Genomic DNA, 12,816 nt, shown 5'->3' with positions numbered 1-12,816 from the left:
TGCCGGAATAAATAAATATATACAGCACATAAATAAATAGGGCGGGAGCTGCTGTAGCACGGGGCCCGCAAGAGGCAGGGCCAGCCCGCTGAGGCGGACGAGGGCCCTGCCTGCGCTCGAAGGCACGTGGGGCTCGCCCGCAGCCGCTCCTGGGCACCGTGCCGGGGTGGCCGTGGCAGGGGGGGCGCGTGGGCAGGCTGGGCCGTGCTGCACGCAATGGCCTCCTCCTGCCCCGCTGCGCTGCGGGCTGTGAGCAGAGCTGGGACCCGTCCTGGACAGGGCTTAACGCGGCAGGCAACGCGCGTACGGGCAGACACAGACACCCAGCTCCGTGTCACGCTGCAGCACCCGCTGCCATCATTCCTTCTCCCCGCTCGGCTCCGGGGAACCACCCCAACAGCACCGTGTCCCCATTTCCCGCTACGGCCCCGTGCCCTACAGCTCCTGTCCCAAGCAGGGTGCTGGAGCAGAGCCTCTGCACCAACGCACACAGCCCAGGGCCACGCGCACGCCCCTGCCTCAGAGAGCGCTGAAGACGCAGGGGACAGGGGGAGACGAAGCGGGGCTCGGGCCCTGCGCACTGCAGGGTGACTGGAGTCCAGCTCCTGAGGAGCAAAGGTGATGGAGCTGCTGTCCCCAGCCTGTCGCCCCCGGGGAGCAGCGCAGCGCTGCCCACGCACCACATCCACCTGCGCTGCCTTCGCCTACGGAAGGGTGCGGGGCGCCCAGCCCACCCGCCTCGCTGCCCCAGGCTCCAGCACCTGCCCCTCCTCCTCCTCCTCCCTCCTCAGTCCAATTTCTCCAGCACCGAGGGCACGTAGACCAGGCTGAGCTCGCTCCCAAAGTTGCAGACGATGGCGGCGTTCTCCAGCACGAGGATCTGCCGGGCGGGCTGCGACTCGTTGCTCTTCCCCAGGTAGACAGTCTGGAGCAGGTCGCCGTAGCCAATGTCCCAGAAGGAGACGCAGCCCTGGCCTCCCGTCACCAGCAGGTTGTCGGAGATCACGCCGAGGCTGGCGCCGCAGCCCATCTCCTGCGAGGAACAAGAGCACCGTGAGCACGCCCGGCCACCTTGCCGTGCCCCAAGAGGCTCAGCCCTGGCCCCTCTGCCGGCCCTGCCCATGCACACGGGTGAAAATGGGGCCGGAGCCTCGCAGCCTCAACAGTGAGGCCCGGTTTCGCCTTGGATCTGGTCTTTTCCGAGCGTTTGCACATCACGTTTGAGCACCCTCGAGCCTTCCCTGCTACTGACCTGCTGGATGGAATAGAGCTTGATGCCCGAGCTCCGGTCCCAGATGCTGATCACATCGTCCAAGCCGCTGCTGATGACGCAGGACGTGGTGCAGGTGAGCGAGGTGACGTCCCCTCGGTGGGCGTACATGTGGCTGACCTTGCTGCCGGTCAGCACGTCCCACAGGCAGATGGCACCGTCCTGGCCTCCGCTCGCTAGCACCATCGTCTGCAAGGACAGGGGCAGAAGCAGGTCAGGCACCTCGCAGCGGAGCAGGCAGCCCTCCTCCCAGACCGCCCGGCCCCGGGAGGGCGCTGAACACGCAGGCTGATCCTATATGCATGCGCTGCCAGCGCTCTGGGCACGATCCTGGGCTGCCAAAGGAAAGCGTGGGAGAGAAATCTGAACTGCTGGCTCAGCGTTTTCACTGCTTCTGTACGTGCGTTAGAGCAGGATGCGCTGGGGGTAATGTCAGAGCAGCAAAAACCTACGAGCCGCCTCCAGGAGAAGGTCGGTCCCCAGGAAGGCAGATAGTCACAGGGCGGAGAATATTTCCTGGGCCAGTTTCAGCCTCATGCTCCTGGCTCTGCCTTCTGAGGCTCACAGGAATGGGGCATTCCTGCTGCAGACAGGGCGGGGACAAACCGTGTCCGGGGACTGCTCTGCTTGCAGCGAGCAGGGCAGGAGAGCGATGCCCCAGCTTGCACAGCAGCTGGTGAGCGCACCGCTGCAGGGGCCGGCGAACCCTCTGCCCCCTCGGGAAGTGCACCCCAACTTCTCCAAGCACAGACCAGAAGAGGGTCGCAGCTGGGTCCCTCTGGCTAAAATAAATCTTAAATAAAGGCTGTTCTTCCAGCCGGGCCTTACCTGATCCATGTACACAGCCGTGATGGCTCCTGAGTGGCCCTGCAGCGTGAACAGACAGCACGAGTCTTCGAGCCGGAACACCTGCAGGGCAGAAGGGCAGACGTGAACGTCCCTCGCGCTCTTGCTAACGAAGCAGCAGCTCTCAGGTCGCCCTCCTCACTGCCATCCCCCCTCACGGCAGCAGGGCAGCGAGCTCACTGGGTGCTGCTGCAGGGGAAGAGGGCGATGCCCGTCGGGCAGTGTCGGGGCAGGGGGACAACGTGCATGGCAGAAGGGACAGCTACTGCTGGAAAGGACGAGGGGAAGACAAATACCCAGAACCCAGACCTTGCTACTTATGAAGTCGCTCTGCCCTCAGGCAGGAGGATCTCTGCTCTGTTTAGGAAGACACCTTGCACAGGGCTTTGACCTTACGCCACTGAGGAGCCAGGTCCAGGCAGACAAGTACAGCTGGGAGCTGCAGGAGTGCACTGGACTGGCCTCCACCAACCATCCCCAACACTCCTCTACCTCCCTGCACATACAGGCGTGCCTGCTGCGCCCCCACAACGTACAGCGGCCGCGCGGGAAGCCTTACCCTCAGCGTGTGGTCCTGGCTGCCCGTGACCAGGCGTCCGGCTGCGGCCTTCAGCGCCGTGATCGGCTTCTGGTGGGCGCAGGACACGGTGTGGGTGAGCTGACACATGATGATGTCGCTGCTGCTGAACACGGGGGAGGACGGGATGCTGCTTCTGCTCGGGGCTCCTGCGGCAAAACGCAGAGCTGAGTGCTCACGGCAGCAGACGCAGCCCTGAGCCCCGGGGTAAGTGCCCAGCATCACCCAGAGAGGCCAAATCAGGGATGCCTCGGTGCTGAACTCGGGGAGAACTTGAGCCTGGTCCTCCAAAGAGCCCCTGCACTGCTCAGCACCCTGGCTGACGCCAGCAGTAGCTACAGCTGCTTAAGCAAGGCAGCACCTTTGAGCAAGCTGGTCTGGTGGAAGGGGACCCTGCCCACGGCAGGGGTTGGAACTGGGTGGGCTTTGAGGTCCTGCCAACCCAAACCGTCCTGGGATACAAGGAAAAAACAGAGCGAGTGTCTCAAACAGGGTGCTCAGCAGCAGAGCTCCCCTTTGTGAATCAGCGCCCTACAACTTTGGCAAGACAGATCCCTGAAGCCCAAGAGCGCTGTGATTGTTCTCGAGAGATAACAGAGGCAAGACTCTGTGCATGGTCTGCTCCTCTTCCAGAGGGCACGCAGACCCCAGGGCAGCCCCCCGGGGAATGAAAGCACTCCCTCTGAGTAAGACCGGGGCTTCTCGCCATTCCAAGCCACTCCAGAACCAAATGAGCCCCAGCACTGCTGGTTGCCACCGCTGGTATTTTAATGTGTGTGTGTCGTGGCTGTGCCGAAGCCCCACGCTACCTCCTGGCTGCGTGGGGCTACGTGCTGTGCAAACAAAACCAGACCTTGCTGCGTGAGCAAATAAGTGAGAGGTGGGAGAGGAAAGAGGCGCAGGGAAGAGCTGACACCAGAACGCGTCCCCCACCCTCCAGACTTAGGCACTGGAGAAAACCAGCACTCCAAACGCTTTAGCTCCACAGGGAATTCCCAAATTATTCTTCGCTTCTGCACAACATCTGGTTTGGCATCCTGCAACACAGGGATTTTTGGAGCGGAGCATGATCACAAAAGCTCACGAACGGGGTGTGAGATGCCTGCTTACCTCGGAACAGCAGGTGCTTGAAGGACGTGTGTGTTTCTAGCAAAAAGAAATCTAGAGAGCCATTCAGCCGGGCAGCAACAATCCTGGGGGAGAAATGCACACAGGTGAAGAGCAGCCCTCACAGGGCGAGGAGCCCCAGGACCAAACTATGTCGGCCCCCCTGTGAGGAGCCACTGCTGATGGCAAGGAAGGGGACTTGGACATTGTGTCGAGCTCAGGCCACAGAATAAACCAGCAGATGGAAAAGCCTCCTGAATAACAGCAAACAGGTCTGAAGAGAAACTGGTGACCCAAAGGCATCAGCTCTCACAATTATTCCGGATACTCAGCCACCAGAAAGACTGAGTACACACGTATAAAAAAAAGTGGCTGCTGGAACAGCCCCGGAGCGTGGGGCCCAGGACACCTCGCCCCACCACGCTCTACAGGAGGTGGACACGTGGAAGGAAGCTTCCCCGACTTCCCAGCAGAGTCAGGCCACGGCAGCAGAGTGCCAGGGCAGGGATCCCAGCTTACACCACGTTCTCCTCCCCGTGGGGACCACCAAGCACCGACACAACTACCTGTTGTTCAGGAACACAAGCGCCGTGATGCCAGATTGACTTTCCTCGTTACTGCTGCGGAGGGTGCCCTCGATGGCGTCCCACACCTGAGAGGGGGAAGAGTTCCTGCGTGAGCCCCAGCAGGAGGCCCCTGCGCCTTCACAGCAGTGAAACCGCGCGGCCGCAGGCCTGCACCGTGCCGCACGCATCCCCTGGCCGCAGGGCAGGCTGCTGTCATCCAGAAGGAAAAATTCTGATTTAACTTCCAAAAACCAAACTCGAATTGAACTATTTCTGAAAGCTTCTCATTGGAGATGGACATTTCCAATCAAAGCTTGCTTCAAAACCTGTGCCATTCCTGTCGAGTTCTCATCTTTCTCATCTTTCTTTGCTCATGGTTGACGAGTAACGCTACCTAACGACGTGGCAGTCTTTAAGCTTCTTCAGCCTTAAAGAGCGCTGCTATTATTTAACACTGAGGCATTTTTTTCCTTATACTAAGAACCTCCTTTGAAATGAAGTACGTCAACACTGAAGAACAAGAAAAGAAGACGAGCAAAGTACTGATAAAGGAGAATTTCTTTCAAGTACTTCAGAAAACCTGTTTTAGGTGGCAAAAGGCACTATACCACAATTCCTGTTTTGTTCTAAAAGAGAACTAAGCTGAAGCACCGAGGTGCTCGGTGCAGAAGAGGAATGGGACCTGTCCTGACCTGTGCCCCTGGCAGCAGCCCCGCAGGGCCACCGCACGCCGCAGGCCCCCAGTGCCGGGCTGGCAGGGAGCCCTGCCCCTTACCTCCAGCTTCCCGTTACTGCGGCCGGCCACGATGAGGTTCCCCTGCAGGTCCAGGCTCCAGACAGAGCTCTCCAAGTCTCCTCCCCAGGAAGGAAGCGGCGATGACTTGTCAAAGCCCGTAAAAGACTCGTCCCCCAGGCTCCTCCTGCGGCTGCTGCAGCCTCCCTCCTCGCCGCCGCAGCCCAGGGACCGGGGGCTGCCGGTGCCGGCGCAGAACCCAGCCTGGCCGTGCGGGGCGGGCAGGCCGGCGAAGTTCATGCAGTTTGAGGTGCTGTGCTCTTCGTACACTTTGCCAACCAGGCTGCTGAAGTCGTAACCAGCCTCCTTCTGGCGACCGCCCACAGCCCGGAGCCGCGTCTCCGACTCGGGCACCTTCACCTGCTCGGAGAAGTTGGTGTCGATGAGGGACGTGAGGTCCGGCTGGTCACAGAAGAGGGGAGGCTGGGGCGGGCTGAGCATCCTCTTGAGCTGGTGGCTGTTCTCAAAGGAGTCGTCCAGACTGTTCTTGCCATCCGGGCTGTGATCCCAGCTTTCCTGGTAATCAAAAATGCCGCTGCTGTCCCTTCGCAACCTGGAAGAGAGGAACAGGAGGTCGGCGCTCCCGTCTTCACTGAGTCAGAGGGCTTGGGATGGGGACAGGGATGCCGAGGCAGCAAAGTGCTGGCACGCCACAAAGACAGCAAGAATTAGTGTGCACAAGCGTGGTGGTGGCAGGGATTAAGACTGCCCCAAGGACTGTGGCTGCTGATTTCTTCCAGAGGGGGTTGCGCCGGCTGGCGAGCGACCGCACAGACAGCACGCACCTCGGTTTGGGAATAACGGTGAGGCAGTCTCCGGTCTGAGCGTCCCACACACGGATCTGGCCCACCAGGCAGCAGCTGACGAGCAGCATCCCGTCGCTAGCCAGACATTCGATGTCCTGGGAAGGAAGCACGAGCACAGCTGAGCACGGAGCACCAGCAAGGCCTCCGGACTCTCACAATCACCGTGCGCATGGCTGAGAAACTACACAGATGATAAATTTCCCATCCAAACTACACGGCTGGCTTAGCAACCTCTGGATACTCTGAGAAAAAAGACACTTTGCCTGAAGTCCTGGCTGTGCACTAGACTGCCGCAAGCACACCAGACTCCATCTGCCTTCCCCTTCCCTGACAAAGCGCAGCCCAAAGAGACGTAGGATCAGCTGTCTCTGTAGCCCCGGACGATCCAGTGGGAACATATACTGACAGGAGCTGCAGGGACACCCAAAACAAAGGCAAACGCTGCAGTCTGTGAAACAAAATGGCACCCAGCAGACAAAGGCTCCACAGGGACAGAGGTGCAGCTCATCTGGAAGACGCTGCGCAGTGTGTCCGTTCACACTCCGTCTGATGGGGGGCTGAGCGCTTTATTCCATTTCACAAGGGGGAGAAGAATCTTTTGCCTCAAGAAAAATGAGTGAGCTGAGCCGCAGTGCACTTCTGTGGACACCCAGGGATGCTTTTAGCACTGCAAACAATATTTGACAGCTCAAACCTACCCACTAGCTTTTGGGAAAGCAGAAAAAAAAAGAGATTCAGTAGGCATTAAGCATCAGGAACGTAGAGCTACCCCAGCAAGGAAAGCTGGATCTGCCCAGCCAATAAAGTCAGCAGTTGGCTACACAGTGGAAGGAATAACAGTGACTGCAAACAACTCAGAGCAAGTTCCGGGAAGAAATGGGAAAGTCCTACACGTGACTTCGTGCTACGAGACCCCACAATGTACCCGTACAGCTTTGCCTCTGCCTTTTACCTCCAAGGCTGTGTTACAGCCAGACTACACAACTAGCCTGTCTTTCACGAGGGCCGTTATTTAAGTAAAAGAAAGAAAATTAAAGATGTGTGGCACAAGTCACTAAACTGCCGTTCTCACAACGACTGCACCTGTCCAACCTACCATGAGGTGGCCCCTGAGAACCAAGGGCACGATCTCGGTCTCGGGCGGGGAGTAACCGTAGTCATCGCAGGGCAGGTCGCCCCTCTTCCTCCTGCTGTGGGACAGCCCGTTCTGCCCGTAGTTCTTGGGGCAGAACACCTTGTACAGGCAGAAGAGCAGGAGGACGAGGATAATGCCCGAGGCCAGACCCAGCGCAGCCACCCTGTGGGGAGAGAGGCACAAAGAGACCAGAAGGTGAGATCAAGATCCCATCACCAGTTCGTGGGCAGCGTTCGAAACACTGCAGACACATGCCAAAAGTCCAAAGTTTTCAGCTGAGAAAAACTTCCAACAAGCTGTAGTGATTTCTGGAGTATTAAAGGATTTTTTTTTTTACAGGAAAATGTTGATTTTAATGACATTTTCAGACTTGTCCATAAGAAGAACACACAGTTAAGACAGAAAAAAAAATGCTATGTGGGGATCAGGGTAATATAAAGTGTGTTCAACACAGCCCAAGGAGAATGCAGATTCAGGTGGCAAGCTGGGAGCTTGTCTCCTCAGTAGGAAAGGAAGTTCTCTGCTTGCATGGGAGATTGATCTAACACCCAGTAGAGCACGGTTGAATCATGGCATTTATTCCCAAAGAAGAATTCCTGTTTCCCGCTGATACACCCCATAATGTGTGGTGCTAGGAGTAACAGTTTTAACATCACTGTTAAAACCATCCACTTAAACTACAACGAAGCTAAATCCTCAATATGCACGACTAGCTGTGCACCGGTCGGTGTATGGCAGTGAGCACTTGCACGTGTATCACATTTCTGCGGTACACTTTTTTTTTTTTTTTCCCTTTTTCCCCACAAGGAGAAGAGCCAAGCAGCCAAAGAGCAACCTGTGTCTCCAGAGAGCTGGGGCATGGTCGGAAGGCTGTGTCAAGGACTCTTACTTGTACAGGGTGACATCCCGGTGCCCCTGCAGCTTGGATGAGGCTTGGTCAGGCTGAGCGGCAGCACCCAGCTTCTCACTGCTTGAAGCTAGGAAAGGGTGGTAGCGGTTGGCCTCCTGGGGGTGCCGCACTTCTAAGGCCTCTTGTGGGTTCAGGTACAGCGTGACCGGGATGGCTGGAAGGATGCTGATGTATCTGAAGGGATGGAGATAAGAACAGCTTAGGAACAGCAAACACAGAAAGACAAAAACCCCAAACTCAGCTCGACTTCTCACCAGCAGCCAGGACAGGCTGCCACCGGTGGAGCCACCGATGAGATCAGAAGGGTCACACTGATTTAAGTAAAGATAAAACGATCTGGTCTGGCTTCCTGTACACTGTAGGTCAGAAGATATCACCGATAAGTTTGTTCGGCTCGTGTGTCTCTATTCCTCACATGTACCATCCCCATCACGTACAGACAATCATACATGTCATCTGAGCTTGTCACCTCCAAAAAATACAATCTAGGATGAGGGTAACAAGCAAGAAATACACCCGAGAACACAAAAAAGAAACACAGCCCTTCTTCTCAGAGGAGCGGTCCAGCACAGTTTGGTACCTCTGCACCCCAGGAGAGCCTGCTTTAATGGGTTGCTCCTCAGGACCCTTTTGGAGTAAGCTGCGTGGAGCACAAATTATCGAACTCGGGAGGATGAAGGGCAGAAAAAAAGACGAACGCTTGGACTCATTTCCACGGGGAATTCAAAGTGCCTGGGGCCCTCGGTGCCGGCCCACTTACCTTTTGGCCAGGGTGATATTGTAATAGCTGAAGAGGGATGGCCAGTGTCTGAAGGAAAGCTTCCTCCAGATCTCTTCATCCTCCGCTCCCCAGGTAACCTCTGCCTCAGTCCCAAGCTCTGTCTGTCCGTTCCCTTTGCCCTCTGGTCCTTGGGCCCAACTGTGCTGGTTCGTCTCCAGCCTGCTCAGGGAATCCAGCGCTGACTTCTGCTCCCGCTGCTGCGTCTGGTTTTCTGACAGCTGCATAGGGTCCGCCGGGAAGACCGAGAGATCGATCTTGGGGTCGCCAGCAGGCAGGACCCCTCCAGGAACAGGCATAGGAGGCAGACCCGCTTCACCCAAGGGGCTCTGTTCAGTGACCTGCGAGGTGAGGTAGGTGCGGAGACCAGCAGGGTCCGTATAGACCAGGATTCCGATCCAGATCACCGTCCCGGCCTACACGAGGAGCGAGGAGACAAGCCCATTTAGTGCTCGGCCTTCTGCTCGCTGCCCCCACCCCCTCGCCAGCTGGCTGAGCTGATCAGCAGCACCCCAGCGAGGGGAGCACCCTGCCCTCGGTTAGGGTCCTGCTCCAGGCAGATCCTTATCCTTCACGGTGACCGGGAGAGGCTGCACGGCGTGCCCAAAACCTGAGCACCACTTTGTGAGCTCTCCGACCCAGCCTGATGGTGGTGACTGCACTACCATCTATGGGGGACAAGGAGGGGCAGGAACTGGTGTCACTATTACAGTTACACTTGCAAAAGGGAAAGAATTAGTCTCTCATGCAGAGAAATATCTCCGTGCCTTCCTTCCATATCGCCTGCAGGGACAAATATGACTTCTGCTCTGTAAATACCTTCTCTTTCCACTCGTACAGTCCTTGAAAATCTGCTTATACAGAGGTATCTCAGAGCAAATAGCAGAAAATTGCCTACTACCTCCTAAACATCAAGCAGACAGCAAAGCCCTGCAGCTAATGTATGCAGAGGGATGTTCTGAGGGAAGTACTTCTTGTATTATTTACCGTGGGGGGGTGTAAGCCTCGCAGGGGAACAAGGATGTGTGAAAATGTCGAGCTTTTTTTTTGATTTTTTTCCCCTGGAAGCCTGTTTGGGTTGGGCCAGCGGGACCTGAGAGAGCAAACACCATGCCGCCTACCATGATGAGCCTCTGGGCCAGCCGGGTCCTGGCGAAGAAGTAGATGACCCGCAGCCTCTTGGGGAGGCGCAGGTTCCTGAAGGACGAGGGCTGCAGGGTGATGGTGTGGGGGGTGGCGGGCCGCAGGGCTGGCTGCCGCTCGTAGCGCTGGGAGCGGCTGACGGCCTTGGCGGGGGGCAGGCAGGCTTCTGCCGGCAGCCGCTTGTTCAGGTCCGCAAGCTGCCGGGAGAGAAGCAGACGTCAGAGAATCAGAGGAAGACGAGGTTGGAAAGGCCCTACAGGATCGTCTAGTCCTCCGTTATCTGCTCTCTTCTGCTCTTTTATGCATGCTAGGCCTCAGCTCCCACCTTCATACCTGAGCCAGAAGGGCCCAGCTTCCCTCTGGTGTCCCCTTCTGCACCCAACTGTGTTTGTGACCCTGTCTCCTTCCAACCATGTCTGTGACCACGTCCCCTTCCAGCCCATTTCCCCACAATCTCCGTGTTTTTGTACCTGAGGGTCCCCCATCCCTGCATGTGTGTAACCAACAAGTCCCATCCCAGCACATTTTTTTACAGCTCGCTCCTTTCTGTCCAGAGGGTGAAAATCCCAGGGCATGTTTCCCTCGGTCCCCCCACGCTCGCAGAGCAGGACGAGCCAAGGCACGAGGCCGCGTTCCCAGCCCGTCCTTACCTCCATGCGGCGAATGTCAATGGAGAGCACGGTCGTGAAGAAGAACATCTGCAGGAAGAAGTCGGACACCAGGCCGACCACAGCGAAGAGGCAGAACTCCTGCGGGCAGCACACACACACACACAGATTAGCTACGGCAGCTCAGGGACAGGGGTGAATATCTCCAGTCCAGGAAAAGGGCAGCTCAGCACCCTCCTGCCCAGAGTGAGTGTATTTTACTGACCGGTCCTGTTACCAGGGCTTTAGAATAGTTGAAAGCTTGGTGTTAAAACAGTCCGCGTGAGAACTCAAGAGCACGTTTATTCATATTCACATTTTTTGTTCTTCTTAGCCACAAAACATCAAAGCACCCCAGGAAAAAACAGCAGAGGGTGCTGTCCCTGTTCCCAAAGCTGTGGCGGGGCTGCCACCAGAGCTCTCAGCCCCCTGACTGTGTGTGCAAATCGCACGCCCAAAGAGCCCCCAGCAGTGCTGGTTTCCTTCCCTTCACCAATAAACCTCCCCCTGACAGAAAACTCCTCCAGGAGCAGGGGGAGCCCAGGGACTGGGCACAGCCAGTCCTCCTCCCACCAAAGACCACCGAAGCCTCTGTACCCCCCTGTGCTCACGCCTAGTAGCTGCAGCCGTCCTCCAGGGCTCCAGCTAAACCACGGCTGTTTAAATCACGCCCTTGGCTAGTGCTTATTTAGTGTTTATTTTTATGTATATAGGCAATTTTCAGTCCCCTGGAAGAAAAGCTCCGTGCCCAGTCTCTAAACACCAAGTACACGAGAAGCAGCGTTGGTAAGATGGATCCTGAGCTCCCTGCCATGCTCCGCTTCCCCAGCAGGTGCCACTGCAGAAATGAGGATGACAAGAGGAGTACAACAAGTGTGCCCAGCACCAGGGACGCCCCTTGGAGGTACACATTGCTGCCAGGACCTGTCAGGGCCCAAAAAAGATGTAGTAACACGGGGAGATCAAGCAAACCGAAAGCAGGCACCAGCAGCAACCTCAGGCTAAAGAAGAGATCAGAGAGTCCAGCCCTCGCTTGCAGAACAGACCTGGCAAATCCCCGCTGGGCCCAGCTGTGGCATCCACACTACATGCACCCACACCCACCTCAGAGGAAGGAGAGGGGCCCTCAAGATCCATTTTTGTCCCCCTGCAGCCTAAGCCTACCCCAGCTTCTTGCCTGTGACAGCAGGAGAGGCTATCCGAAACCTCGGAACGAACCTTGAAGCCTCCCCATCCTGCCCAAACTGTTCTCGAAACACAAGCAGTCAGCTGCCCGTTATCTGAAAATCAGCACGCTATGAGATGAGATAAACCACTAGGTCAGCTGCCCGCCCTTCCCCAAACCTCCCGGCAAAACCAGCACAAGGCTCTGATTTCGGCTTAATCCCTTCCTCGGCATCTGACGGGAGGTTTGGGGAGCAAACACGACATCCCGAAACATTCTGGGGATGAAAACACAGCACGGGTTCCTCTCTAAAGGAGAAAAACAGAGGGAAAGCAACGCCCAGCTGGATTTCACCCAGACCTCAGCAAAAGCCTCCACAAATGGCAAGCTCTGCGTAGAGATATTAATTCCGCCAATACCTCCACTTATTCCACTTAGGATTAGAGCTATCTGAAACTACTAGCCCTGGAAATCTGAAATCTTCTTATACTTGGGTTCTGCACACCCTACAGCACAACCCAACCCAATTTCAGTGATTGCCTCTCGGCGGGTGAGCTCCAGAACAAGGTGGGGGCCAGGAGATGGGGAATGCAGGACGGGCACCCAGGACACATCCCTGCAGTGTCCTGGGACCACCAGAGCCACAAGTGCAAGGAGAAGGGGGGTCTCTGCCCCCCTGCAATGAAAGGTTCCATGGTAGCTCACAATTAGAAGGCATTTATGGCGTATGCCCAATTCTCACCTGAAGCTGAACTCTATTTAAGAAAGAGAACCTCAGAAAACAGAGAATTCCCTTCTGCTAAATGAGCTGCACTGCTGTGGGGTGGCTGAGGAAGGTGCCAGGACCTCACAGCCCTTGGGCAAGTGACATCCTTTGACAACGAAACACCTCCCTCTTCTGCTGCTCCCCGTACAGGCAGGACCAGGTGCCTCCAGCACTGCACTGCTCCCTCTGACAGCCCGGAGCAAGGTCCCTGCCGGATTTACGCTGCCTGTCCCTCTCTTCACGACGCCTGCGAGGCTGCAACACGAGCACAGCGTTATCTGCGCAGCGCCCTTCACCCCCAGGGACA

At 56.9% G+C, this 12,816-nt stretch overlaps 1 protein-coding gene across 1 annotated transcript in view; it reads right to left on the bottom strand.

The window, feature by feature from the left end:
- Positions 1-169: 169 nt before the first annotated feature.
- The window catches only part of SCAP (SREBF chaperone), a 54,424-nt gene continuing 41,777 nt past the window's right edge, over positions 170-12,816 (bottom strand). Inside the window, exons 11-23 of the mRNA XM_035554515.1 lie at positions 10,582-10,680; positions 9,910-10,128; positions 8,771-9,204; positions 7,990-8,184; positions 7,062-7,263; positions 5,945-6,060; positions 5,142-5,712; positions 4,367-4,452; positions 3,804-3,886; positions 2,676-2,842; positions 2,099-2,179; positions 1,253-1,459; positions 170-1,033 (exon numbers count right to left, since the gene is read on the bottom strand). Coding sequence (XP_035410408.1) covers positions 788-1,033; positions 1,253-1,459; positions 2,099-2,179; positions 2,676-2,842; positions 3,804-3,886; positions 4,367-4,452; positions 5,142-5,712; positions 5,945-6,060; positions 7,062-7,263; positions 7,990-8,184; positions 8,771-9,204; positions 9,910-10,128; positions 10,582-10,680 — 2,706 coding nt within the window. The 3' untranslated portion in view covers positions 170-787. The remainder of the gene's footprint in view (positions 1,034-1,252; positions 1,460-2,098; positions 2,180-2,675; positions 2,843-3,803; positions 3,887-4,366; positions 4,453-5,141; positions 5,713-5,944; positions 6,061-7,061; positions 7,264-7,989; positions 8,185-8,770; positions 9,205-9,909; positions 10,129-10,581; positions 10,681-12,816) is intronic.

Source organism: Cygnus atratus, chromosome 2, assembly GCF_013377495.2.
Source record: "Cygnus atratus isolate AKBS03 ecotype Queensland, Australia chromosome 2, CAtr_DNAZoo_HiC_assembly, whole genome shotgun sequence".
Classification (NCBI taxonomy): domain Eukaryota; kingdom Metazoa; phylum Chordata; class Aves; order Anseriformes; family Anatidae; genus Cygnus; species Cygnus atratus.
Note: the sequence above shows the minus strand (reverse complement) of the source record. Positions and strands in the feature narration are given on the sequence as shown.